The sequence below is a fragment of the Calypte anna genome, chromosome 2 (genome assembly GCF_003957555.1).
Source record: "Calypte anna isolate BGI_N300 chromosome 2, bCalAnn1_v1.p, whole genome shotgun sequence".
In the NCBI taxonomy this organism is placed as follows: domain Eukaryota; kingdom Metazoa; phylum Chordata; class Aves; order Apodiformes; family Trochilidae; genus Calypte; species Calypte anna.
In genome coordinates, this window is record NC_044245.1 from 51,609,099 (window position 1) to 51,635,545 (window position 26,447).

Consider the following 26,447-nt stretch of genomic DNA (forward strand, 5'->3'; position numbering starts at 1 on the left):
CCATGCCAAACTGGCAGTGGAGGTTTTGCCTACCTGTGCAGGTGGTGGTGGTTGCTGCACAAAGCCCTGGGGCGGCGGAGGTGGCTGCAGCATTTGCTGGGATACTGGTGGACCTGAACCTGTAAAGCCTCCTGGGGGAAGCTGCTGACTTGGGGAAGCCATAATGTAACCCGTCTGCTGGGCAGGCTGCTGCAAGATAGGTGATGGGTAGACAGGACCAGAAGGTGATTCGGGGTTGTCTCCTGATGATTGACGACTTAAGCTCATCTGGTTAAACTGTGTTGTCATGTCATCTCGCTGCAGGGCAAAAAGCAGGAGAAAATGATGGAGACACCATGTCTGCAGCAGACAGGCAAATTAGCAAAAGCAAATAGGTTCAAGCAGAGCAGGAGGGGGGAAAAGGAATCACTCAGCTCAAATATGTGCCAAACTTTGCATGGGTATCTACAAAAATGGAGGCAATTAAAATGAAAATCACTAAATCACTGGAAATGCTTTGACAAAGACTTCCAGACTGCAAGGTGATCAGCATTTCTTACCTCAGAAGTCAATTTGACTTTTACCCTGCTTGCCCGCCTCCTTTATAGCAAACTTTGAAGTCTTCAGAAGAAGACATTTTAAACATGAAGGACACAAAAATAATGTTTTGAATACCTCTTCCCCCAAAGAGAGAATTCCTCACCCAAATACATGCAGGTAATTTCACCTGTGTTTCAAAATGATCTTAAGAGGAATTCATTAAGATTCAGGTGCAGACCTTTTCAGTTTTGGACTGTTTTGAAAACCCAAGGTTGTAAACATAGAGAAGGTATAAAAACCTAAGCTCTCATTTGCTATTTCAAGGCTTTTTATTCAGTGTTGGAAAGAAACAAGTACTTTATTTGACTGGAGGGGGGAAATAAAGAAATCTGTGGCAGGATGAACATTCCAAATAAAGCAAATTGAACTAAGTCTCATTACACACTGGTAATGGTACACAGATTCTAGGCAGTCTTACAATAAGATCCATACCAATCAATATCCTCAAGTTTATTCTGTGACAGTCGAAGATTTACAAATGTGTTCCATGCATCTCCATTTGTGCCCATATTTTTAAATACTAAACATTAAAACATATTCTATATGGCAATAAATTCAGCAGAAACCTCCACTGTGTGCTAAGATGCAGATAACAGTCCTTTCCTTATATCACCTCATGGACAGGGAATAAGCACTATAAAAATGCTTTTCACTTAGAGCATCCATGCTATCTTTTAAAAGGAGCCTCTTCAATTTTGTAAGTATCCCTGTGATGTTCATTATCCCAAACCATCCTGCACAATTTATTTATTGGCAGGAAAGTTCAAAATAGCAAAAAATAAAAAAAAAAACCCCAACAAACATCACAATATTTATTGGTGGAAAGCACTGCAAGAAACTCACCGTACCGCTCTGAGAGCACATACCATGGGGACAACATTTTAATCACTCCTGGACAATATTTAGTTGGCGTAAGAAAATAATGCTGGTTACTTTACCATAATCCTCCCTCCATATTCAGACACTAATTGTACTGACTGAAGCTGTTTCTTAAAAAAGCTAGGATGTTACCTGGCATACAGATTCTATGAGAAACATCACTGAGCCTTGAATGTCTCTGGATTTGCACAACAGAGACCAAGAGCTTCAAAACCCTATAATTTATACATTAGTGTAGGTTGCATTACGCACACAAAGACATTAATTCATGTAAAGTTTCATGATTAAATTTGCCACTAAAAATATCAGTCATCCTGTGACCAGAACATAACCAGAACAACATGAGATGTCTGCACGACACTTTTCAAGAGAACTACCACTGTGCTATCCAACTTCACTTCAGCACAGAACATTTTTTATTATCCTTTAAATGGTAGTGTTAATCTACCAGACATTAATAACATTATTTTAGCTCCAAGGGTCTGCTCAGCTTTGTTTCCATCTCTTACTATACCAACATGACATCTCTACCTTGGGAAAAATACCGGTCATAAACAAGATTACCGGAGCAAGAGAGAAAAATAGAAAAGAATATTGTAGTTCCTCTTAAAATGTCAGCCTCATTTTACAACAGTATAATCTTAGCCCTTTAAGCACCAAGCCAGATTCAGGCTCCAGAAGAACATACTATTTGTTTTTATTATCCAAGTCCATTGGTGCTTTGTCATTATGCATAGCGTGCCACACCATCTGCAGCTGGTTCACCACCGCTCTGTTTCCCAAGTGTTCTGGTATCATTAGGGGGTATATCCAGGCAGTGGATTCAATATACTGATCAAATAATATAAAATAAAAAATAATGATTTATTGAGGTTTCTTCTTCAGTCTGCATGGACATAAATGGGACATAACTCAAATCTTAAATGCCCACGGTTAGCAACTGAAGCTCCCTCAACATAAAGTGGGGAGACACAAGCTCCTACCACAGCCATAACAAAACATTTTACTGGAGGCTCTGCTAACCAGCTAGACAGCCCTGCTCCTGACATCATCCTGCAGGTCAGATAACCAGAATCAGCTCTTACAGAATCCTTGTCAATAACAAAAATGTTAAGACAATAGGGGATTTAAATGGGGCTCTCACATGCGATACCACTCGCAGTGTTCCTCAAAGGCTGGCACACCCATGCTCATACACCCAACTTCAAGGAAAGCAAAAAAAAAAAAAAAAGTAAAAATAATAATAAAAAATCTTTAGTACCACAGAAAACTGCTGCGTTGGAGAGACTGGCAGGAGATGCTGAGGAGGATAAGAAACTGCTGGATATTGGACTGACTGAGAAGATGGCTGCATTGCCTGAACAGGCTGTAAAATAAACAAGTGAAAGACAATAAATGTAACCTACTTTGAGATAGATAACAACAACAACAAACTCCATTACTCAGAACAAAGATCACAAGCACAGTTCTGAAAATGCTGGTGACTCATAACCAGCCCAAATGCAAGAGGTCAGGTAGCAAGACTTTAGCCTTTGTGTTAGCCTTATACCAAACAATTCTTTATTATGGATTTTTCTGCCTATTTTCATATATTTGATGACTATTAGATTAAATGAAGCCACAGCTACACCTTCTTATTACTGATGTGAGGCAAAGCCAGATTATTATTTTACATTTAATTTGCAGAGAAAAAAATGGAAGAGCAGAACAGTCTAAATGTATATTTGAATTTTGCTGACAATGACTGATTTAACTCAAGAGTCTGTCACAGGCAAAGGAATAATGATTATAAAGGTGCTTTGGCAGAACACAATAGCCTAAAAAAAATGACAAAGAACAGGCTGCAAATTAACAACAGAGACAGGCCTGTCATCTTGAAGCAGATGTTTATCTAAGTGAAAGAACAATTTTCTACAGCATGATTACCTTGGAATACCTTTGCTAATCCTTTAGTTTTAATCTCTCTTTTAATTTGAGTATTACACAGGTTTGCTACTACCTCTGCCTTCTAAAGTTGCTAAGACCAAATGAAGAAATAAAGGCCACAAAGAAGTGGCAGTGGCAAGTGTCAGTAAAAATGAAGCAATTTCTCTGAACTTAAACATTGTACTTCTGGGTAACCTGTGATGAAACCATGGCAAAGTATAAATCCACACAAAATCCATAGTAGATCTTGGATGCTCTGTGAGTAAGCAGGATGTAGGATTCTTGCTTGAGTAGTTTCCGCTGCCTGCTCTGTTCTGCTTGAGCAGGCACACAGTCCACAAAATTAATTTTGAACCAGACCCAAACCTTGCTGCCCATGCTCAGCCACATCTGCCCATGTGCCACAGCCAGCTCAGGGGCCAGAGAGCTGACTCTGTGCCCAAACTATGCTGCTCTTTCACCTCTTCTCCTGTACCTCCAGAGGTTCTTCCAGCCTAGAGCAGGGTCATGGCCAGAACATGGGGTGCAGAAGAACCATGCTCGGAGGTGGGAGTGCTTGTGGACCTGGATGCTCACAGCTCAGACCTGATTTAACCAGGTGTGGAGGAGTTTGTAGAGTCTTGTGTTGTACTTGATTCTTTGACTTCACTCCTCTGCTGTCAAAAGGGACAAGGAAAGGTCTCCATTTCTTTGGGGAACATTACAGAATACACTATTATTTAGAATGAATGCTTCAGCTTTCACTTAGGGATGATTTTTACAAAATAAATTTATGCAGGCATACTAACTCTCTTAACAATCCTTTTCAAAATGGCACCATCCTTTAGATAGAATTGAAAAAGGGATCTTCCCTGTCCATATTCATCCACAATGATAATACAGGTCACAGGTCCTATTTGTTTCAAAATAAAAGGACATCCTAGCATTTCTAACTGCATCATCCTTCCCTCCTACCCTTTTTGGTTATCCTTTGTCTCTCTGAGAGCTTCTTCTCTTTTTCCAATGGCCACCACACCTACCTGTGTGACAAGATGACTTGTCATTTGCTGCTGTGGCTGCTGAACCTGCTGAGGCTGCTGGGAGGAAGGTTGCTGCTGAGACTGTCCCACCATCTGGCTCCTCATGGTCTGCTGGCCACTGGGAGGGTTGTATATTGCCGGCGTGCCATCGGGATTTACAAACGGTTGACCTGAAAAAGAAACACCCCTCCCTTTGCTCAACACTTCTTGCAAACATGCTGATTTCTGTATGAAATCATGCAACCTTGCTTTAACTGATTGCTCTGCTCTTTAGGAGATACTTGTTCTGGCCGCGTGACTTTCCAAGGAAGGGGTGGAAAGTTACCATAGTTATAAGATGATTCAAGTGCTATGGTTACTTGGAGTCACTCGATGAATCAGTTAATACTAAAATTGAACTCTGGAGCGAACACTGGAGAATATTCAGTCAAATGTACACAACTACTCCTTTTACACGGTAGTTTGCATGGAAAGGTAAAAACCACAACCTCACCCTTGTTACTAATTTTTTAACACATTCCAACAAAGTAATACTGTACGTTTCAGAGCTGTGCCCTGCATAATCAAAGAAGCACTGGAAGCTATCAAGGAAGAAATACTTCCAGTATCTTTGAAAGTCTCTCAGAAACAGGACAAATTTCACCCAAAGTTCTACTAAGTTGCTGAATTCTTTTTGCTTCAGATATTTTAGCTCAGAGAAGTAAAGTTGCAAAAGCACTTCAAACAAAAAAACCAACCGACCAACAAACAACAAAAGAATGACCCAAGTCATTGTCTTAAAAACAAAACAAAATGATAGGGAAAATGTTTTCCATTACCCCAGTTCTCTTTTGATTCCCATCATAAATTAAAAAATCCAAGGAATTGTAGATGTTTCAGTGAGAAAAAAGGAAATTTAGTAATGAAGTAATAACATTTAAAGTAGTTAACTGAATTAGGAATTCCTGAGATAAAGTGAGAGATAAGGAGGCATTCAATGACCAGGAGTGATAGAGAAAAATGAACTTCTGATTGGTACACCATAAATGTCACCTGTTCTATCTAATCCTCATCCTTTACATTCCTCCCTATTATTAATCAGAATGTGTATGAGGAACACCAGGTAAAGAAACCTTGCTTTCTCTGTCTGAAGCATGAAAACTTTCTGGATGAAGTTGCCATATGATACTGGGCTTGTATTACACACACAGTGAAAAGTCATTATTAGACTGAGTAGAAGAGAAGTACAAGGAGTTCTTTCCACTGGTGATTTTCTGCTTCTTGCTCTGAGCACAATTGATGGCAATATGACAGACCCTTACTTTGAGAGTCTCAGGCTCAGAAATACTTTAGGAGACTGGGGAAGTCCAAAGCATGCACCAGATGCTTAAGGGAAGCCATAAAGAGCATTTCTCAAGGCTCAGCTAAGGATGACAGAACTGAAAATGTCCAGCGATACTTTTAAAGATGAAAAAAAAGAGCTTTTATGAAGAAATCTTGAAATAAGAAGTGAAAAGGAGAGATCAGATGGTAAGAGGGAAGACATTTGTAAGCTATGAACTGTGGCCCTGACAGAAGGACAAAATTTATGATGTTATTTAAAGGAGTAAGAATGAAATCTGAATGCTCCTAAATTATCAAAGGGGCTAAGTCAGAGAACTTGTGAAGAGCAATCCTTTGAAGGGTAAAGCAGACCACTGAAGTGGGAGGAATGAAGAGTAAAACAGCAAAGCCACATAAATGGTCCTTACCTAAAGCAAGCAAGATGCTTGTCTGCCCAGAGAAGGGGAAGACTATATAGTGTGAAATGAAGCAAAGATCTTTAAAGGACACTGCGTTGATCAAAAGAGCAAAAAAGATGGGAAGTAGCCACTCTGCAAGAGGAGAAGAAAGAGCTAAGGAATGGTGTTACATAGGGAAAGAAAATCTATTCATTACAGGAAACAAAGCTCCTTTTTCCTCTTCTTTAAACTGTCTTCTCTTCATCTGTGTTTCTGACAGCATTCATCACTTTGATAGCTGATCACAGCATCCAGCAATATAAGTCTCCTCCCTATGGAGCTTCTTTTGTAACATTACCCTAATAAGATGCAAAGATTCTTAGCCCAAAGAGTGGCAGATTTGCAGCATGTATTTTGCTGCATGCTAAAAACACAGTAGACTCTACAGTAGAGCCTGGCTTCCAGCACAGGTAGCAGCATGAAACTATACGCCTGAGACAAGTACTTCAGTCTTTATTGGAATCTGCTCTCTCCATTTTCTTTGTTATGCATGTATTTACAAGGGAGCTACAGAAACAAAAGAATATGGTTTGAAAGAAAAGCAAAATTGAATGTACACAAGAACACTTGCTCCCTGAATATTAACACTACCAACACACACAGAGCTCTTGATTCTGCCTCTGCAGACAACGGGGAATGCTAGGGAGGGAACTTTGGTCTAGTGGTTGCATTGAAAAGCACCATACCTATGGCAGATCTTAAAGACTCCCCAGGTACCAGGGAAGAATACGAGCTGGCTGCTGCAAAGTGCTAAGTTGATAAAGCAGATGTAGGAGATGTTCCTTTTAAACAGCTCTCCTGACTTGCAAATGTGGTGAGATGCAGCCTCTGTCCTTGACAGCTCCAGGAAGGAGCACAATCTCTCAGCTGCTGGTGGGCTTGAAGCAGCACCAACTCCTTTCACTTGTTTCTCTCAGTCCTGTCACCTCAGTTATGGGTGGACTTCTGCCTAGGCTTGCTAAGATTTGTACAGCACACAATATGCCTTCTGTAATGGCTAGGAAATTCCAGAGTTACAGACAAAACTGTCAGCTACCAGAACAAAAGAAATGGGTAAATTACTAATGAGCCATTTTGTCTTATGCCCATCTCCCATTCTGTCCTGTCCTTGAGGCATTTTAAGAAAAGACTAAGATCCCCATTGATGCTGACAGTATTAGGCTGCCATGTCAATAATGTAATACCTTGAAAAAAAGTACACATGAATAGTAAACTTGCACAAACATGTGCTTTTCTAAGTCATCTCTCTGGAATGAACTGATCACATCTGATTCTAAAGAAACAAGAACTCCTCCTTGGTTTTATATACACCACATATACAAATACATATATATATATATATATACACATCAATCCCAGATACTGCTATCTCTAAACATCTGTGGAAAGTTCAGTAAAATAGTTTGTCAAGGCTGTGTTTTTCTTAAAACACTGCAGCTTTCAGCTTTTTATGACTGCATTCTGACTAAACGAGTATTTTTAGCAGCGAATTCACAAATAAGCTTTACTCATTTGCAGCAAAATATTGGAACACAGGGCTGTAATATACAGAAAATACTGGCTGTAAAGAAAAATTGTCAAATAAACACTAGTTACAACTAAAAATCTGCAAAGAAGAAGCTCCCTAAATTCCTTAAGCACTCTGAAAAAATATTTGGAGTTCAGCTCTCAGCTTCTTGTTTAATGGAAAATACATTGCACTGTAAGCTTTGCTATTTTAAACCCAGAATAATTTGGCTAAGGCTGACAGCACAGCTAGTTATGGTCACTGAAACAGTCCAAAACACTGAAGAAGCATCAGAGTCTCAATATCCCTGAATTTTTTTAATGTCATCACTACAATACTGTGGGAAAAAGCAGTGTAACATTATCCAGACTTCATCTGCACCAAAGATGGAAAAAATTGCCTTCAACTTTCAGCAAATGCTGTCTGAAGCATTCACAGTGGTTGGGTGACTGCAAATGCCTTATACAAGCATCACCATGCTGCTAACTGCTAGGGCCATGATGCCAAATGAAAGAGAATATGATTTTTCATTATTAAAATGCTTCCGATTTAAATTCAACTGCTAATCACAGAAGGAAATTAACTCTGAAGGGCCAATTCAAATACAGTCTCTTAGCCTTCTGAAATGCTTCTGCTGTTAAACACAGTCTCTAGAACTTCTAACAAATGCTAGATATGGAAGACTGTCTGTCCTTCCTGAAGCTAAAGGGATCTCCGAGGATTCGCAGCCAGGGAATGCCAGGACTTTAAAAGATGAATATCCTGTCTGGGACAGCGTGAGTGTCCTGGCTTCCCATCAGCTATGCCACAACAGCCTCAGAAAGCCAATCCAGCTTTCCCTGTAGATTAAAAAACAAACAAACAAACAAACAAACAAACAAAACCCACCACCAAAACAAAACAACCTGCCAAATTCATTCCTACATACATTTGCTGCTTGCTTTCTCATAAAGTGCTTCAAGGAAAGTATCTCTAGAAACATGAAACTTCCCAGTTTCTCAGATGACAATGGAAAGGGCAATACCAGGCAGGAGAGCATCGTACTCACCTGTATGTGGGTTGAGAAGGATGCTGCCAGGAGGTATCCCTGCAGCTTCAAGTGGAAGAATGATGTAGCTGGTGTTGCTGGGGGCCACCTGGCCACTCATCCCATTCTCAGGGTAGGACACGTTGCCTGAAGAGCCGGCTGTCACCCCAGGGACAAGAGATGCACTTTGGAGAGGCTGATGTATTCGTGACAGGGATCCTGAGGAGCCAGCACTGCTGGAAGACTCTGAGCCTAATGGAAAAAAAAGCCAACCAGAGTTGTCAGTCAAATAACAAGGGAGCTGAGCCATATATGTAGCGACTTAAAGCTACCTAGGATGCTACCTGAGACTCTTGCCACTTTGATTTTTCAGCACCTACCTTACTAAATTCATCAATCAAGATAAATCAAATATGCAAAAGCACATTTGTGTCTGGAAGGATGGGGAAATTAATTTTTTAAAAATCCAAATATAATTTACAAACTTCAGAGATTTTACTTGATTAGATTTCAGTTTGCTTTACATAAAAATGACAAGAATCTCCAGGCTTAGAAGAATGGCTTTGTTAAAGCAGGATGTTAAGGCAAATATAAGCAAGGTGTGAAAGACAATGTCTGTAGGAAAGTTTCCTTCCAAAAGTAAAGTATAACTTAATTGCAACTTTTCTTTTACTTCTATGCATTACCTATTCATTTTACATTGTTTAGTAGCCTCCCTTGTGCCCTCCTGCAGGTATAGAAAAGCCAGAACACATACCCAGGTTTTAGCAAACTTCTTTTTTAGCAAATTACATCCCTTCATATTTGTGATACTACAGGAGGACCCTGCAGTCAACTGTTTAGACCCTTGGATTAATTCTCAGTCAAACTAATACTGGAATTCATTTATTTCTTCATAATTAGAGCAAACCAGGCTTCTTCTAAAGAAATCACACTGACATCCTGTTACTTAACAGAATGTCTTTCTACAGATTACTGCAGATTGCTGTGTAAAACATTTTTTTCATCTTCTTCCTATCCACATGCCAGCTATTAAAGAGAGTCTTCTTTATGAACTGTGCACTATTTGCCATCAGCAGAACCCTAAATCTGCTTCTCCAGTATCTAATCAATAAAGTATTAGAGAATTCAGAAGAACTGTTTTATTTCTATAAATACACTTCCAAGTTTATTAGTTTCTGTGTTTTTCCCTTCCTTGGAGACTGGGTTTGGAAAAAGAAGTAATATTCCTGAAGGGGAAGTTTTAGTTATTGGATCATTTCAGATTTCAGTGTTTCTACAAATTGTAAAGATATTCCTGGAGGTCATCGGGCTGTAGGCAGTACCTGGTATCTTCCTCTCACATGTAAATACAACCACACGAGTTTAATTTTCTTTCTACAGCAGTTACCATGTCCTTTCCTGCATTTCTCTAGTCATTCTACATGCACTTCATGATGACTCTTGAGGTTTTGCTTTACTTTCTCCTTTTTTTGCTATTCTGGAAAAAGTCCATTAGCATATAAGAAGATAGCTGCTCTGGCATTCAACTGCTTTAATTCCTCTCCCCCCCGAAAGCTGTTTTTTTGGGAGAGTCATGGATTGATCTCTACCAGGCTATGAACGTTAAAAGCCAAAGTACTGCAATGAACTCAGAGGTAGTCATCAAGTGGTAAGCCAATGCTGTGGCACCACCTCTGGAGATGTCACCATGCATTGGCCAAGATTTTGTTTTCAACAAAAAACCAAAGTTTTCAACTTTGAAATGCATGTCTTAAAAGATCAGAAATCTGGTCTCTTATATCAGTAGATTAAGTTGTTGATTTTGAAAGAACAGAAATAAGAACCAAAACCACTTCAGCAATTTTATGAATATTTAAAAAAAAGAACAACCACTGAACCACAGATTACTGCTTAACCAATTTTACCCCCATTTACCCTGTATAAGAATTATCTATTTCATTTTTTTTCCATCACTACAACTAATTTTCTATCATTTTAAGTCTAGACATATTAAACCAAGTAAATTCCAACACTAATGTTTGGAAATTAACACCAATTAATCTTGTCTTTGTAGCTCTGATTAGCTGTTTTCACGGTGCCTAAATTTGGAATAAGAAATCACCACATAATGAATTCAGCACTGTAGCAAATGAAAAAAAAAATTAACTATCTGACTCTATTCAGAATCACATTAAGAGAGGTCTTGCTAAAGACTTCTGAAAGGAACTTGCACTAAATGAGATTTTTGCCCCCATTACACAATCCAGCCTCTTTTTTTCAGTAGGTAGTGATGGCTACTTCTTCTAGATCCTTCTGCAATTTTCTTGGTGCTTCACAGCTGACATAAGAATAACCTTCATATTCTCATCACTTTCCATTAATGTATTTTTAAAGTATTCTGAGAGATATGGCAGTTCAAAAAGTGGTAAAAGAATAGAAGACAGAAAAATCACCACAGAGTCTTAATAGCTCACGGGGTTTGTGGAGGCAGAGCATGGAGGTCCCATTAATTTTTCAATATCCTGAGCACGAGTGAGTGATACAAAACCTCTTTGCTCTATTTTCTTTGGGTCAGCATTTAGTATCTGATGACACTGAACATCTCTGTTCATCCCACCTTCCAATTCCAAAGTAAACGTTTTCTTTCTTAACAACTGGACTCTCAAGATCTACCCAATACTAGCTCCAGATGGTCAATTCTTTAGGAGCTGTACAGTGCTCTGTAAGTATTACATCTCTATATATTACTGCTGTAGGTATTTTTGTCTTGGATAAAGTTTCTTGGTGTAGGATTATTTATTTGCTACTTTTATAAGTCACTCGCCTTTTTGTGTATTACAATTTATTGACTTTTTTTTTTTTACATAATGGTATGTGCTCACATGAACATGATTATTCATTCCTCTGCAAGTCACACTTCTGAAAATAAGATTGATGTTTCAGCACAGTTGGTTGGCAGGGAGAGTATGACTGGAAGCAGTTGGCTCATGATTTATTGCCCATACATCAACATCCCTACAGTTTCTCTTGGACTCACAAGATCCATCAGGCTAATGGCGAACTAAGGGAAACATTAAAGAAGCAGAAATCCAATGCCATAACTCAGGATTAGAATTTACAGAATAATTTAAAATACATCTATTAAAAAAAAAAAAAAAAATGTACTGAAATGCCTGTAGCGTAATCATCTTTTCCAAACAGAGGATTAGCAATGAACACCTAACAGAAGAGATCAGATTGTGCCTTGAATTACTTGGAGCCCTCCCAAGGAAGTAAACGATCCCTACAGATCTTTATCAGCACAGCTGATACCCCAGTGCAGCCAGCTTTTTGTAAACAGGAGGGAAAGAAATACATTCCAACAGACGTCCATTCCACTAAATGGAAAAAGCACTGGGAGAAGCTAAAGATGCAGTAGTTACATTTAAGTCTTCCAACAACTATCTGAATCAATATGTACATACACAGAGGACATTTTTTTCTTTGAAACCCCTCTTGTCTTCCCCCCTAGTATATTAAAACCTGTTGCAACATGTCAGTGAAAGTAACATGGTAGCTGATAAACTAGATTTTCTCTTCAGGGGTGTATTAGAGACTGAATAAGTACATCTTTGATGGCTACAGGGACATATTCTACATGCTTAGTTAATCCTGGAAAGCTGACTGTATTACTGGAAATCTAAACTAATTAAAGTTTTTTTATGATGCCCTAAGTTGTAGGAATGAAACCTGCCAGCAATTTGTCCAGTTATCAACTCCCCACTCAATACTGAATTATAACATAATGCATCTCTATATATCTACCAAAGTTCACAATGAGGGGCAGAAAATTTTATTTGCACTATATAATCTGTGTTTTTTAGACAAACAAGGATTTCTAAACAATCAACAGGTGCATAAAAATAACCATCAGAACCAGTAAAAAAACCCAAACATATAAGGGGTTTCAAACAGCCCCTTTAGTGAACCTTGCAAGAATAAAGTAACATAATTCCTTTGCTAAACCCTAATTCCTCTGCAATTAAAGTCAAAGGCTAAATGATACTATTGGACTCTAGTGTAGAGAACAGCACATTCTATGATCCATCTTTGCCTAAGAGGAGGCTAACATCTTCCTGTGCTTCAGTTTCTGTTTGTCAGCTATGTACCCTCACTTAATCATTTAAGTTAAGGCCTGAGCACTTTGTTCTTGTGACAATACTAAAAATGATCCAGGGCTAATACTGCATCACTATATATGCTCTCTAATGCAGCCATGAGCCATTAGTGAAAATCTTCAAAGTCTGAGTATTCCCATGCTCAAGAAACATGTCTGATAATTCTTCCAGATGAGTGTCACACATGTAGAACGATTTTCCCATTTAACTGGCCACCAACACTATTCATCAATTAGCCACTGAGGAACATTGTGACCCACTGTTGACTTCAGAATGATTTCATACATACTACAGACAGGACAAAACTGCTTTAAATTTGTTGCCATGAAGCATTAGGAACTTCAGAGAAAAGATCAGTACTTTCTGCAGAGGAGAACCAGGACAGAACTGATGCCTTCCAAGCTCTGTCACACTACCACGGCAACACGCCTTATATTTTTGACTGCACCTCTGAATCCCATTTCAAACACTGTTGTAAAGAAAAAAGAAAATAAACAAAGACACCTCAAATAAAAATGCAATCAAGCTTTAAATGTGTACTGACCTATCAAATGTCCAGCACTGCCTATGACTAGAGTACAGAAGGATGAGGAGCTGATGCAAAAACATGAAAAATGAAGTGTTGCTTAGTATCTAATGCACCTCAGAAAACACATGCAAATAGTATGTGGGGGCTCTGACAGCTGTATGAATGCACTAGGCATGTTTTTGTAAAGTGAAAGTGTGTTATCAAGGCATATTTCCTCATTATTTTTTGAGCAGTCATTCTTTTCTGCTTTAATGCCATTCAATAGCATTTCACAGAGAAAGACAGGAACAGCAATTCAGATATTGTTTCCTCTGGTTTTCCTCAGGCTGACTGACAGCTTGAGTTTGTGTCCTGGCTTTGAAGGTGTAAATTTGTTTTGATATCCCGCACCTTGCTCTTTTTCCTTACCTCTTCTTTTTCTTTTTTCTTTTTTAATCCTTCTGTGCCTCAATTGGCTTTCAGATTTAAACACTTTAGTTAAAAAAAGTCAAAGCACTTACAATATGTAATTGCTTTGCAAAGAACATGGAATTTTACCATCAATGATGTTTTAAAAATGTCTTATAAGAGCTTTCATTTTAAAGCAATTTTTGGTTTAGTGCATACAGAGTGCAGATGCACTTAGAAGCACTGCTTCAGAGATCTCTCTTTAGTACCACTTTTCCTGAGTGCACCCTTTAATATGCTTGATTTTAACTCTAAGTCAGCTACTTAAAAGTGTAACTCTTTGGCAATTAGATGTCTCAACCCTCCAAACTGGATTTCCTGGAGACCATTTTAAATTCTCTGCAGTTCAATGCTGCAGAGAAATTAATTTACCATCACTGTACTGAAAGGGAATGATACGAAAAAAAGTATACCAGGAACCTGTGCCTCCTCCTCCCTAATTCATGCACATCAAATTGAATTCTGATGCAATGGAAAGATTCACAGAAGGCAAAGAAATCTTGAGGTAAAAAGAGGGTCTACTGCACACTTCAGGCCCTACTGTGTAGCCTATTCAGCCTTTATGCAGATAAAAAATACAGAAGAAATATAGGAGATTGTCGTTTTAAAACTACATTTACATTAGTTTTGCTGTGTTGTATATGCTCATACTCAGGCAGAAGTCAGAGGTAAAAAAACTGTAGTGTACTAATTTTCAAATCAAATTTATGTCTTAATTCCATAGGATTTCACACATATAAGCATGGAGTAGAACTGAAGGAGAATCTTATCTCTGGAAGAGATCTCAATCAAGAATCTCAAATCTTCAAATTTGAGATATTCTATGAACCCTAAGACAATGAACTGAATATTTGTGTAGGGTCTGAAAAGAAACATAAACAGAAGTACTAAGAAAAGGCCAGGTATTCCAAAACCTCCCAGCAGCTTTATGAGCAGGAGGCTTTCAAAGTGGTTTTCCAACCAGCCAGGTTCCTTTAAATTTTTAAACTATGTTCATGATCCAGAGGTCCAGAACGTAGCTAAGGATTTCTTGATTTATTCTGAAACTCCACTCCCCAGCATCCTGAATCATGACAGAGGCTATCATCCAGTTTTGGTAACAGAAGTGAAATCTGACCACACAAAGTCTGATCAACTGGTTTTAAATTAAGTACTGTCCATAAAACACTCTCAAGCTGAAAGAGCACTAAGTGCTAAGTATTGATTAACACTTTTCCTGTACTATATATATCAAATGAACCAAACTGATTGAATCATCTGATAGGCTTATTATTTATTATACACTTTTACACAAAAATATAATAGAGTACTTTAATAACATGGCTTAAAACTACTTGGATCCAGACCCTGTGACTCACTCATGTGTTAATGTACCTGCAAAGCTAATGCAAATAAATGCAGAATTCCCACCAGGTTCACAGTCTCCTGAAATGATGCTTTTATTTAATGGGTACTAAACAAGAAAATGGAGAGCTTGAGTGACCTCTGTAAATTCAGCACTTCAGTCTGCTGCCACCACAGCACGCTGCCTCATCTGCCAGCAGTGACTGAGACTGTGCTCCAAGATACAGATGGTCTGTGTTTTAATGAGAACAAAATGTTCTTGGATTTCTCATTAGACATACGACCTTTAATTCTTCAGAATTAAAAAAGAGTAAGATTAAGAAAAAGGTAAAATCTGTGCTTTGTCTAAAAGGACTACCATCTTTTCAGACTACAACAACTGCAGAGAGTGTTCAAGCAGGATGCCCATATATTTTTTATTCAAGAAAGAGCCCACCTGATGTGTGATTTTCAAACCTCAGGCACCAGGCTTTCTTCTTGATTCCTAAAATCCAGGAACCCAGATACTAGTGTACGAAGATGGACATACACATCTGCTGTGCACAGAAAATCCAACTCCTGTAACTCAGGAACATTTAGATGACTTCTGAAGATCCTTTCCAATGCAAACCAGACAAGTACTGGTACAGCCCTTTATCAGGGCACACCAAGAAGGAATGTGAACCCAATACAGTACTAACTACCTGTTTTAGACAGTTTGCCGGTACTTCTGTTACTTGATGAGCTATCTCCTCTTGTCAGGACGGTTATCCCACCAAAACTGGCGGTCTTTGTTATGGCTGGCTTCAAATTTCTATTTGAGCTGTCTGAGTCTGTGCTGCTCCACGGTCTCTGGTGGTCTGCCCACTTCAGTTCGTTCTCCGTACTGCTCTGTCGACTGCCAGATGCCTTCCCCGTGTTGTCTCTGTTACCTCTACGGACATCAGGAAAAAAAAGATTTATATACAAACAAAAACACGTCAGGGAAGAGTTTATCTTTGGTTACATTTCAGCAAGCCTAATAAAAAAAAATAAAAAAATACCCTGAGTTTACCAAAAAGCATGCCTGAAGAGGGGATTTGACTCCAGTACTCATCTGCTTACAACAAATAAGCACTGCTCCACTTTATGTGAGCTGCACTTACTACTGCTCCCTTTTGATAGGTATCCTAAGAGCACCAGGCAGGACTGACATAGCAACATTTTGTAGCAGGGGCACAGCATTTCTGTTGCTAGTTGTCTGGTCTCTTCCCTCAGCAAACCCCTCACTACCTTTCTCTTTGCTGCCCATCATCTATAAGGTTTTTCTCTCTAACTTCATCTTTTACTTTTGTCTTCATATCCATCCTCTTTACTTCTATTGCACCTCATCATCTGTTCTGTAAAATCACCCAAGCCCTTCCCCTAAATATCTGTCCACCTAGTGTGACCCCACTAACACTCCACTAACGACACCTGCCAGGTGGGTTTTTTTCTTCCTCCCCTTGGAGTAGACTGATAGCAAACACCTCTTGCATATTGGCAGGGCACCCGATATATTATGAGTGACAATACAGTTAAGTGTGAGCAGAAACCAGAGAATTTGGCTTATTTATAGTCAATTGCTTACAATGTACTGTTAAAATGACAAACCCATCATGTCTACCACAGCTTGGTGTACCACGACTGTTATCCCAAGTGACGCTAATACTGGTTTTTGGAAGGCCTCTAGAGGACACATGCCACTTCTGGTTTATTTCACAGCATAACACCTTGCAAGCTCAAAGCTCTTTCTACAAATCAACAGGACAGGACTGTATCTACTGATTTTTCCTTTTTTTGGTCCACTTTCTCCCTGTGAACGTGGCTCCTGCATCTTATTTGGAGAACCTGCTGAGCTTTAGCAGTCGAGACGTGAAGGAGCAGTGTGTCAAAGACTGGAGCAGGCTGGTGCTTTCTTCATGTGATCAGCGCCTTTTACAGATGTGATCAGCAGTCTTAACCTGTTGATCTTTGCTAGACCCAGACATTGGGAAAGCATGAAGAGAAACAGCACACAAGCAGCAACATAAAGAAAGAAAAATATTTAAAAATAAATTGTCCTTAAGATTTAATTGGAAAGAGAAAAAAAAAAGAGTAATTATTTATCAACTTTTACATTCACCTGTGATTTCAGGTTACACTAAATGCCTTTTTGTTCCTCAGACACAAACAGGTATTATTTATTAAGAGTCTCTGCATGGGTTATTTCAGATGCCTCCTTATTCCTGCATGCCCACGTCTCTCACATCATTAAGGTTAGCCCAAACCATGAAGGAAAGTTTTTCTGCCTGCGGCCATGGGACACAGCTCCAGATGCTGCAGCACTGCTCCTTCCCTGGTGCAGTCTTGCAGTCTCCTTTGTGGCTGCTGTCCAGACATGCACAGTCAGTAACCACACACCAAATAATCCCACATCCTTTCTCCTCACAGGGAAAAATTATGTAGCATAGGTGACATAGGTTTGAAGTGACAAACTATCGCTGCCACATATGCAAACCTCAACGCACACTGGCACATGTACTGATCACTCTACTTCTGCCCAGCTTTCCACATGCTCTACTGGATGAAAGGCATGCTTTTGAAAGCATCCATTACTTCTGCCCACTCTGCTTAACACCAGTGGCAGCCAACTGACTTTGAAAGCAGTTTGCAATGCTCAGCTCTGGCTGATGTGAACTGAACCTGGGGGTGCAGGAAGACAGCCTTCCTAAGCCTCTCAGACAAATGCTGTCACCACCAGGCTGGATCTTCCACTGATCCAGTTTGTCATCTGATAAAAAAAAAAAAACCTCCATGAAAATATGGACTGACTCCTATTGATTTCCTGTGCCTTGGGGTGTGATTTGGGCCAAGACACACAGCTGAATGCTGCCTGAGCAGAAGGAATCAGAAGGCTGGAAGACAAAGATCACAGTGAAAAAGTTACAAAACACAGATGCTTTGGATGAGGGAGCTTCAATCCATTACACCTCAGACTTCAACTTCAGTTTTTAATAAACTAACAAAAAGAAAAAAAGTCAGTCTGGGCACTCATCTATGAAACGTGCCGGTTGTATATAATAAAGCATAAAGAACTTCTACCAGCCACAGAGACAGTATGAGCAGCTGGGCAGCTGTAAATCTGATACACTCCCTGAGTAGAATGATCCATAAAACCAAAGGAAAGAGCCCCACTGTGACCTTCCCATTTGGGGAGCATGGGGTGAGCAGGCCAAGAACTCTCTTTTCCATACTCCTTTCCAACCAGAAAGATGACATACTCACACATAGGTCTCCCGCAGTGAGGACATGGATAGAATCACAAGTGAGATTTACTGGGAAATGAATAGTAAATAAAGTCATACAAACCTAAACAGCTGTCTTTTCTTGTGGGTGTCATTGCATATACTACTGTCTTCCAGTAGTCTACTGAAAAATGAAAAGAAAGATTATGGTAACAGATATGGTAATTCAACTTTATCTTACCTGTAAAGCTATATTTAAATTCTAGTAACATCTTCCCAATTGAGCTAGACTCATAGTTTAAAAAGAACGAGGCTGAAACTGTTCCCCTCCCTCTCCCATAACTTTGCACAGTCAACTGAACGTAAGAAATATCAGCCAGGGAGGCTGAAGGCCATTTAACATTTCCTGTTACTGAGCCAGGTAATTTTCAGAAGCCAAGAAACCATAAGTCTACATCCAAAAGACAATTCATCAAAATATCACCTAATAACATAAAAAATGCAAGCCATCAAAATACTGCATATATAATTTTAAGCACTTGCTTAGGCATTCTCATTCTCTGAGGCAAAATAAAGCCAAAAGAAAGGCAAAGCATTTAAACACATATCTTACTTTCAATAGAACAAATCAACAAGGTTGCTGCTCATGTGCAAGGAGCTAAGTATGAGTTCAAGTGTTTCACCTGATCAAAGGCTGTGAGGCTTGCAGCAAGAAAAAGCAGTGCTCTGAGAAACAGAGCCATAGTCTCCATCCTGACAACACCACTGGAGACTGTAACAGAAGCCAAATTTCCAACCTGGCTGTTTGCTGGCCTCCACTTGGGTATGCACCCTCACACCAGGAAAGCTGGTCAACCAGCTCATGAGTGTGAACAAAGTGCTAAACTGGCCACATTCTTCTGCCTGCAAGTGTGGGATTGAGTGCATAGAGCAATGCAGGCCTGGCTGTGAAGTTCATGGTTTATCCCAAAAAGATCCCCATCTTCAGCTGCACAGTGCCTGACCACCATAGTGACTTGGGAACATTAAATATGTCACCTTTATTGTCCCATTCTCTGCAGAGAGGAAAAAGCATATTTATGGAAACATGTTCTTTTTTCTTTTTTGATTCCTCTGTTGCATTTTTAAATTTATTTTTGATAAAATTTATCTCTACCGTCACAGTTCAGAAGAAGCAGCTGAGGAAAAATCCTTGAGTCTTGGAAAAAAAAAAAACGGTGGTTTAGGTGACAGTGGCCATTACCTCTTGAGGGACTTCCCCCATTCTACTCTCAAGACTGTCCATTGGAAAAGCTGGTTTGCACCATTACTGTGGAGTAACAGCTTCATCTGTATATAAATGCATCTGACACATGTAAAGATGGACAGAGACAGAAGTAATGTAAAATATAACCTCTACTTCCTCAAGGGGAAGTTTTAAAACCTATACAGGACAAGCTTGGGCTAGCACTACTCACTCACTACTGAAACTCTCAGAGTTTCAGATAAAATCCTTATCTGCCATAAAGGTGCACAGTTTCCAAGATCTTCAACATGGCTCAGCTAATTTATGGCTGCTATGGTGCTAACACTTTTGTATTTTGTAGGTCTTAGTTAAGCGCAGTTTCCTCTTCCCTTTGCTTTTAAAAGGGATTTATTATGATAAAACAAACATCCCTTAGAATTCTCAGACAGAGAACACAAATTAACAGCTGGCTCAGGCATCACTGTTTCATGCCCACAAGGCAGCAGCAAAGCAGATCAGGTCTGGGGTACCTGTGAGCCTTCACCAGCAACAAGTGGAGGCAGTGCTGCTGCCCAGCCCTCCCAGAGTACAGGTTAAACAACACAAACACAAGCGTGGTGTTTCATAAATCCTGTCCCTCAGCCACTGCTGGAGTGCTTTTTAAAATCAGTAAGATATATTTTAAAGGCACTCCAGAGACTTCAGCACATGAAATGAAACATTCAATGTGTTCTCCCTTACCCCGGCCCAGTCTGATTCTTAAACTGAAATGCAATGTTTTGAACCAGCAGTAACATCTTTTCTGCTCAGATACAATTCTGCAAGGCAGTCTCTTTCCACCCCCTGCTAAGGCAGAAAAGCACTGCACATAATATGGATTAAACATTGTTTAACAGCCTTCACGTTAGGATGAATACCTACAGAACTACAGATAGACAGATAGAGAAAAACAGCTAAGTTTAACACAAAAAAAAAAAAAAAAAAAAAAAAAAGCTATTTTTTACCTGTTTTCCACAAAAAGGTTTTCCTGGGAGCAAACTGACTGAAAAATAAAAAAGGCATTGTATCAGACGTTCTAGATATGCTCTGCTGTCCCAATTCCTTCCTCGATTTTAGAATTATCTCCCCTTTTCAGGCTTAAGGGGATTTCAATTCATGCATCATTTGCAGAAGACAAGAGGGAAAGAGGTCAAGAATAAGGTCAGGCCAGTAAACTGAATTCCATGCATTACAACACATTGCCAACGAGGGGTCTCAGTTTGGAAACAAACTGAAACTTCTCGGTTCTGAAAGCAGAAGGCGGCAGTATGTGCAAAATACTAGCAATTCAAAGGGGCAAAACGTTTTTCCTGTATAACATAAGGTGCCACTGGTGTGCCCTACCACCTCAAAATAAGACTGCAGAATAGCAGAGCTGCAGGTAGGAAGGACAAACAGAAGGAAAGCATGCAGAATTGACAAAGTTCTTCAAAGGGAGAGAAGATACTGCAGTACTTATCATTTCACATTTATACTTGGCGAAGAAAGTCATACCCACATTGAGATATAAAATTATCATCATCTTAATAATAATATTAACAACAATAACAGTCTGTTGAAAGAACGTTCTCTGCTGGAGGACTTATATCCTGAGAAAGGTGAAGGGCTCAGAAGGAATAAATCCTTCTGGCAAGTGTGTAATTCTTTCAGTGTTACTTAATTTTTTATGCAGAGAAATGAAGCTGTGCTCAATTTCCCATGAATAATTCTCTCCCTTTGATTTTTTTCATTTCCCTCCTATTTCATGTTCACTACAGAAAGTGCCTCGTAGCTGTCACTGGGTTATATCTCCATGAGGTACAGAAGACAGGACAGTCAGTACTTGCACTGAAATTAGAAGGCAGCACCAGAGATCATGCCCATTACTTCTGTGACAATGCGGCTCAGCTCAAAGAAAAATGCAATGCCATCATTAGCTGCATCAAATTTTAATGGTATGGGACTTGCATGGGTTTGAGATGTTTCTGTTTTGAAAAGGGTGATCTAATGACCTACCCAAAGAGTGCTGGCCAACACCAGAAGCAGCACCCTTCTCATTCCCACTGCTCCAGCAGATGCTTGGGCAGTTTTCCCTTAGCACTGCAGCCAGCACCATCCCACCAATATACACAAGGAAGGAATTTAACCCTGAGAAGGCAATGCAGTTTTTCATTAAAGCCATATTTTGCCACCCCACAGCATCCACATCTGGGAACATCTGACAGTTCTGCAGGCTTCCCAGGCAAGCTCGCACCTTACACTCCAACTAAACATATGGAGGGCTCTGGGCTACATCAGTGGATTGGGCATCTCTCCTTAGCATAAAGCCTCAAAATATCAGGAGCAGGTTTTCCATTGCCAGGGACCAAACTCCCACCAAGCTGACCCGAGGCTGAGAGCAGATACAAGCTATTCCATCTAAAAGCACTGGAATCCTTTGTTCAACTATGGCACTGCCTCTTCATTCATGTGCCTTACTCACAAGTTTTCATTAACAAAGGTGGCTGCACAGACTTCAGCATAGTCTACCTACGAGCATAGTGAAATCACCCTGTGGGCTTGTACAACCTCACCTGTGGGGCTGAGTCCCCACCTTGAGGTTCACAGAATGATTGGAATGTTGGAAGCGACCTCAAAGATCACCCAGTTCCAACCCCCCTGCATGGGCAGGGACACCTCCCACCAGACAAGGTTGCTCAAGGCCCCATCCAACCTGGCCTTGAACACTTCCAGGGAGGGGGCAGCCACAACTTCCTTGGGCAACCTCTTCCAGTGGCAGGAATCTGTGATAGGCATTTGGGTGCTGATTTCACTGTAGTTACATTTCCAAAGCAGCTTTACAGCTACTCTTCCAGAAAAAGTAAAAACATTTGCTTAGGCAACAATACCGGTCTGTGCTCCCACAAAGTTACAAAAGTAAAAGGGCATATACTTTTCCGATTTTTTGTTTTCATCTAATTGCAATTTTTTTCAATTTTTTTAAAGAGGCTGGGGCATAAAGCAGAATAAATATCTGGGTCTTGTATTTTATCAAGGAAGTGGAGAGCTCTGCTCCCTTTTCAGTGTCTTGATGGGAATCAGTATCAACTGCATTATAGACTTAAAGACAGAGTCTGTAATAACTCCATTTGTCTTCCTAGTTGATGATGCTGGCACATGGCCACACAATCCCTGGAAACTGTGAGACTGAGAGGCAGAGAAGACAAGTACTTTTTTATTATGCTATTCTTGCTGTTAAAAAGCAGATGGCTAAGCAGCTCTGGATAGCAATTTAGCTACTACAAGGTCAGAACTCACTTTCCTGATCTATAGCATCAATAATGCTCCATTTAAAGGACCAGAAAAGCTTAAGTACACAGCACATCTCTTGTCAAAAATATTCTGAAATCACCTATGCTCAACAAGGACACTGACAACAAATCTACAACAGGAAAAAAGTTATGTGAGATCACCTACAAATTCACCTCCTGAAAGACCTCTGCATCCAAGATTTCCATTAAGGTGCTCTGTGTGACTATCTGTCATTTATTAAATAAGTATTTCACTCTTTGAGTTTCCCAGAACCCTTTAAAGACTCAACTGGAAACCATGCATCAGCTCTATCAGTGCTCTAGTTATACTGAGGGCTGCTGCTCTTGTTTTTAATTACATTAGCCAACACAGATAACTATTACCAGGCAGCAATATCCTGCAGTGGATACCATCAGGTAATCATTTTCACATCAGTTAACAAGATGTGATAGATTTCAGGCTTCCAACTAATGCCTATTGCTTTATCTGCAGCCACAAACAAAGGCTCTGTACAACAGTACAGCAGTTTTGGCATCTGGGCATTTGGCATTTGGCAGCCAAGATGAGGTGTGTCCTTGTTTCATTTTTATCAATTTTAAACCTTCTTCTTCCTAATCTTTTCCTACTAGATGGACAGGAAACATTCCTTTCGGGACTCTCTTTAATCAGAGAGTGACAAAGATTGTAGTGTTTTCCAAAGTAGAGAAATCATTATTTATTTTAACTAAAAGTTCTGGTTCTTCAGAATACACTCCTTAGTCCAAAACAGCCATTGCAATTGACAACAAAAAATAAAAAGCATGGTGCATTTCCTTTAAAAAGTCCCATGTGCATCATGGGCATTTCTAGCATTTGTGTAAGTAATCAAACATCTACTTTTTTTCAGTGAATACACAATGATTACTGAAGAATACATTTATGAACAATAGATTGTCCTATGTGATTCTGGCTCATGAGGTTATACTTTGCACTAACCTCAAAGAATGAAATGTTCCCAATGTTATTTGATTGCTAGTCTTTAAAATCAATTTTCTGCATGCTTAAAAGCCAAATGTAGTGTACCATTTTATGCACACATGGAGGGTTCTTAGTTAAATATACAATTTGAACTAACACAAGGGGAAAGTACAACTTATACTTTTTATTATTAAGTTAAAATTGTTGTCTTTCTTGGACAATTAGTATTCAACCTGCTAAAAGCAGGTTGGCAGTTCAGACAAGAAATTTCTTTGCAAGACCCAGACACTCCAAGTCCTCTGCTCCAGTGTACTTGGTTGTAAAATTCACAAATTATTGGAAAACTAAGTTTCTGATCAATGCATATTTCAAAAAGGAAAGATTGTAGGCTTTGCAATTAAAAAATAACCTTGAAAACAGCTCTGAGCAAAAAAAGAGCTCATGCAGCACTGTTTTACTATTAGCTGACGGAAAAGTTGGAGGTGCACTTTGTAGTTCTTTCAGTGAGCTGGAACGATCACATTTAGTAACTACTTATTTCTTCACCAATCCTTTTATTAAGATATCACATTAACATGCTTCTCAATCCCTGCTGCTTGCTATGACTCTACACATGACAGAAGCCATTAAAACCTCAAGCTCCTCTTGTCAAAATTTATGATAGCCAACACAGCACATGGAAAACTTGCCTGAAAGTATAATTTACACTGACTAATATCAGACCAATGGTTGTAAGGACTAACATAACGATGGCATTATTCATGAACATTGATTTCGTTAAAACCTTCCCACTTGGAAATGAAGATATCTGGTGCACTGGAGTACTACAAAATCAAAGGAAGGGGAAAGCAAGCTTTCTGTGGCCTGGTAAATGGGGTCCAGGTTAAGATATTTTTTTACAGAACTGGAAACATGCACAGAATTCTTTGGCTTTTCCAGAGTTCTGACTCTCAGGCTGCTGTGTTATCCAAAGAGTTTTGGGAACCTCAAATATGTTTAGAGAAGGGTGCTAGGTGCAGCAAGTTAAAGCAGTACTCTTGACCGTCATGGCAACCCTTTGGAGACCTCTCATGCAGGCTCTCTTCATGTATACTCTAATTAGAAGTCAAGTATCTATAATCCATTTTCTAAGGTTCATAAGCAAGGCATTGACAAAAGTTTCCCTACAGCTTTGTAAACAGTGTAGAGATAAAAAAAATATATTATATGGTTAATCTCTTGCTGTCTTTTTTTCTACATCTATAATTTGCAGGATGACAAGGCTTAGGTACCTACCTGAGAGAAACCTGGGGAGAAGTGGATTAATTAATGATTGCAGAGGTCTTTAAAACTATAAAGTCTTACATGCAGTAAGTAGCTCCCTATAACAGGAAGCCATTGCTCTATGTCCTAAAATTGAAACAAAATAACATTGCCCACCACCACAACCACTGACATCATCCCAAACCCACCTCATATATGTGAGGAGTGCTTCACTCAAAAAAGCTCAGCTAAGACATATATTCCAGTAAATATTATTAGTCTTATTGCTGAAATTCACTGCACTATGATGCTCACTAACACCTGCAATAGCAGGGAGAGAGAGCAAATGAGTGGGTATGAGAGAGAGAGGGAGAGATACCTAACACTGCTGATTTTTAAAAATGCTCGCTCCCAATTCCTTTAAAATGCCTGCCACAAACCACACTGTCACTTAGGTCTTGCTGCTCAGAGATGCTAACCACAGATGGACCACAACCACCTCCTGCTCTGAGCAATTTCAATGCTCACCTCTTGGCCTGTCTTTAGAACACAAGTATCTAGAGGTGAAAACAGTAACACATTGTGGAGCTCGTTTCAGCACACTTTTCCAGACACCTCTTTCCCAGCCTGGCATTTCTAGATGCTGCTTGTGATAGAAACCACATTATTTTGGCAACAACTTTCCATATAGTATTCTTAAACAAAACTTTGCCTCATTTGAGGTCTGTTACAGAAGCCAAAGATTTGTTTTGTTTTGTACAAGCTCCTTTGTAATAAGCCAGAAACAGCAACTTCCATACAAGAGCTGGGTTGCAAAGAAGCTTTTGCAGCCTGTGAGCAACTCTAACTCTACGGTATATCCTGTGACAGTAGTTACATCAGACCCACATGCTGAAAGCCAGATGTAAACTGAAGGACCTCTGTTTCACCTAGAATAGTCTCAGTCAAGAAAGAAAAAGCCAGGCTAAAAATATTTAAATGTGGCAAGCTACTTATAAACAAGCAAAATTACTTATCACAAATGACAAAACACCCACCTTAAAACTAGACAATGTATTCTGACAAAAAATGTAACTTGGATGTGTGTAACTTGAAAAACCAGAGCAAAATTAACAGATATCTAAAATAATTCTACTAGTCCTGCAACATATGAACAGTTTTAATTTAAAAGGACACTGCCAACTATGATTTTCAGCAATACTTTTAATTGGGTTTATTCCCCTATTCTTCTACATGGCAGAGCTCCCACTGAGAATTGAAATTAAATTATAAAATGTTGGGGTTTTTTTTTTATTATTTTACTTTTAGGACCCTTTCATTACAATATTACAGCA

General features: G+C 39.4%; 1 protein-coding gene across 15 annotated transcripts in view; it reads right to left on the reverse strand.

Annotated features, from left to right (window-relative positions):
• Positions 1-26,447, reverse strand: part of ARPP21 (cAMP regulated phosphoprotein 21) — a 196,392-nt gene that overhangs the window by 46,329 nt on the left and 123,616 nt on the right. For 8 of the 15 annotated variants that reach the window (XM_030446436.1, XM_030446437.1, XM_030446445.1 and 5 more), the window contains 7 exons: positions 20,610-20,647; positions 18,505-18,564; positions 15,837-16,069; positions 8,719-8,949; positions 4,404-4,573; positions 2,720-2,824; positions 34-297 (listed from right to left, as the gene is read on the reverse strand). In XM_030446436.1, coding sequence (XP_030302296.1) covers positions 34-297; positions 2,720-2,824; positions 4,404-4,573; positions 8,719-8,949; positions 15,837-16,069; positions 18,505-18,564; positions 20,610-20,647 — 1,101 coding nt within the window. The remainder of the gene's footprint in view (positions 1-33; positions 298-2,719; positions 2,825-4,403; positions 4,574-8,718; positions 8,950-15,836; positions 16,070-18,504; positions 18,565-20,609; positions 20,648-26,447) is intronic. The other 7 variants (XM_030446451.1, XM_030446447.1, XM_030446441.1 and 4 more) reach the window with 3 other exon arrangements.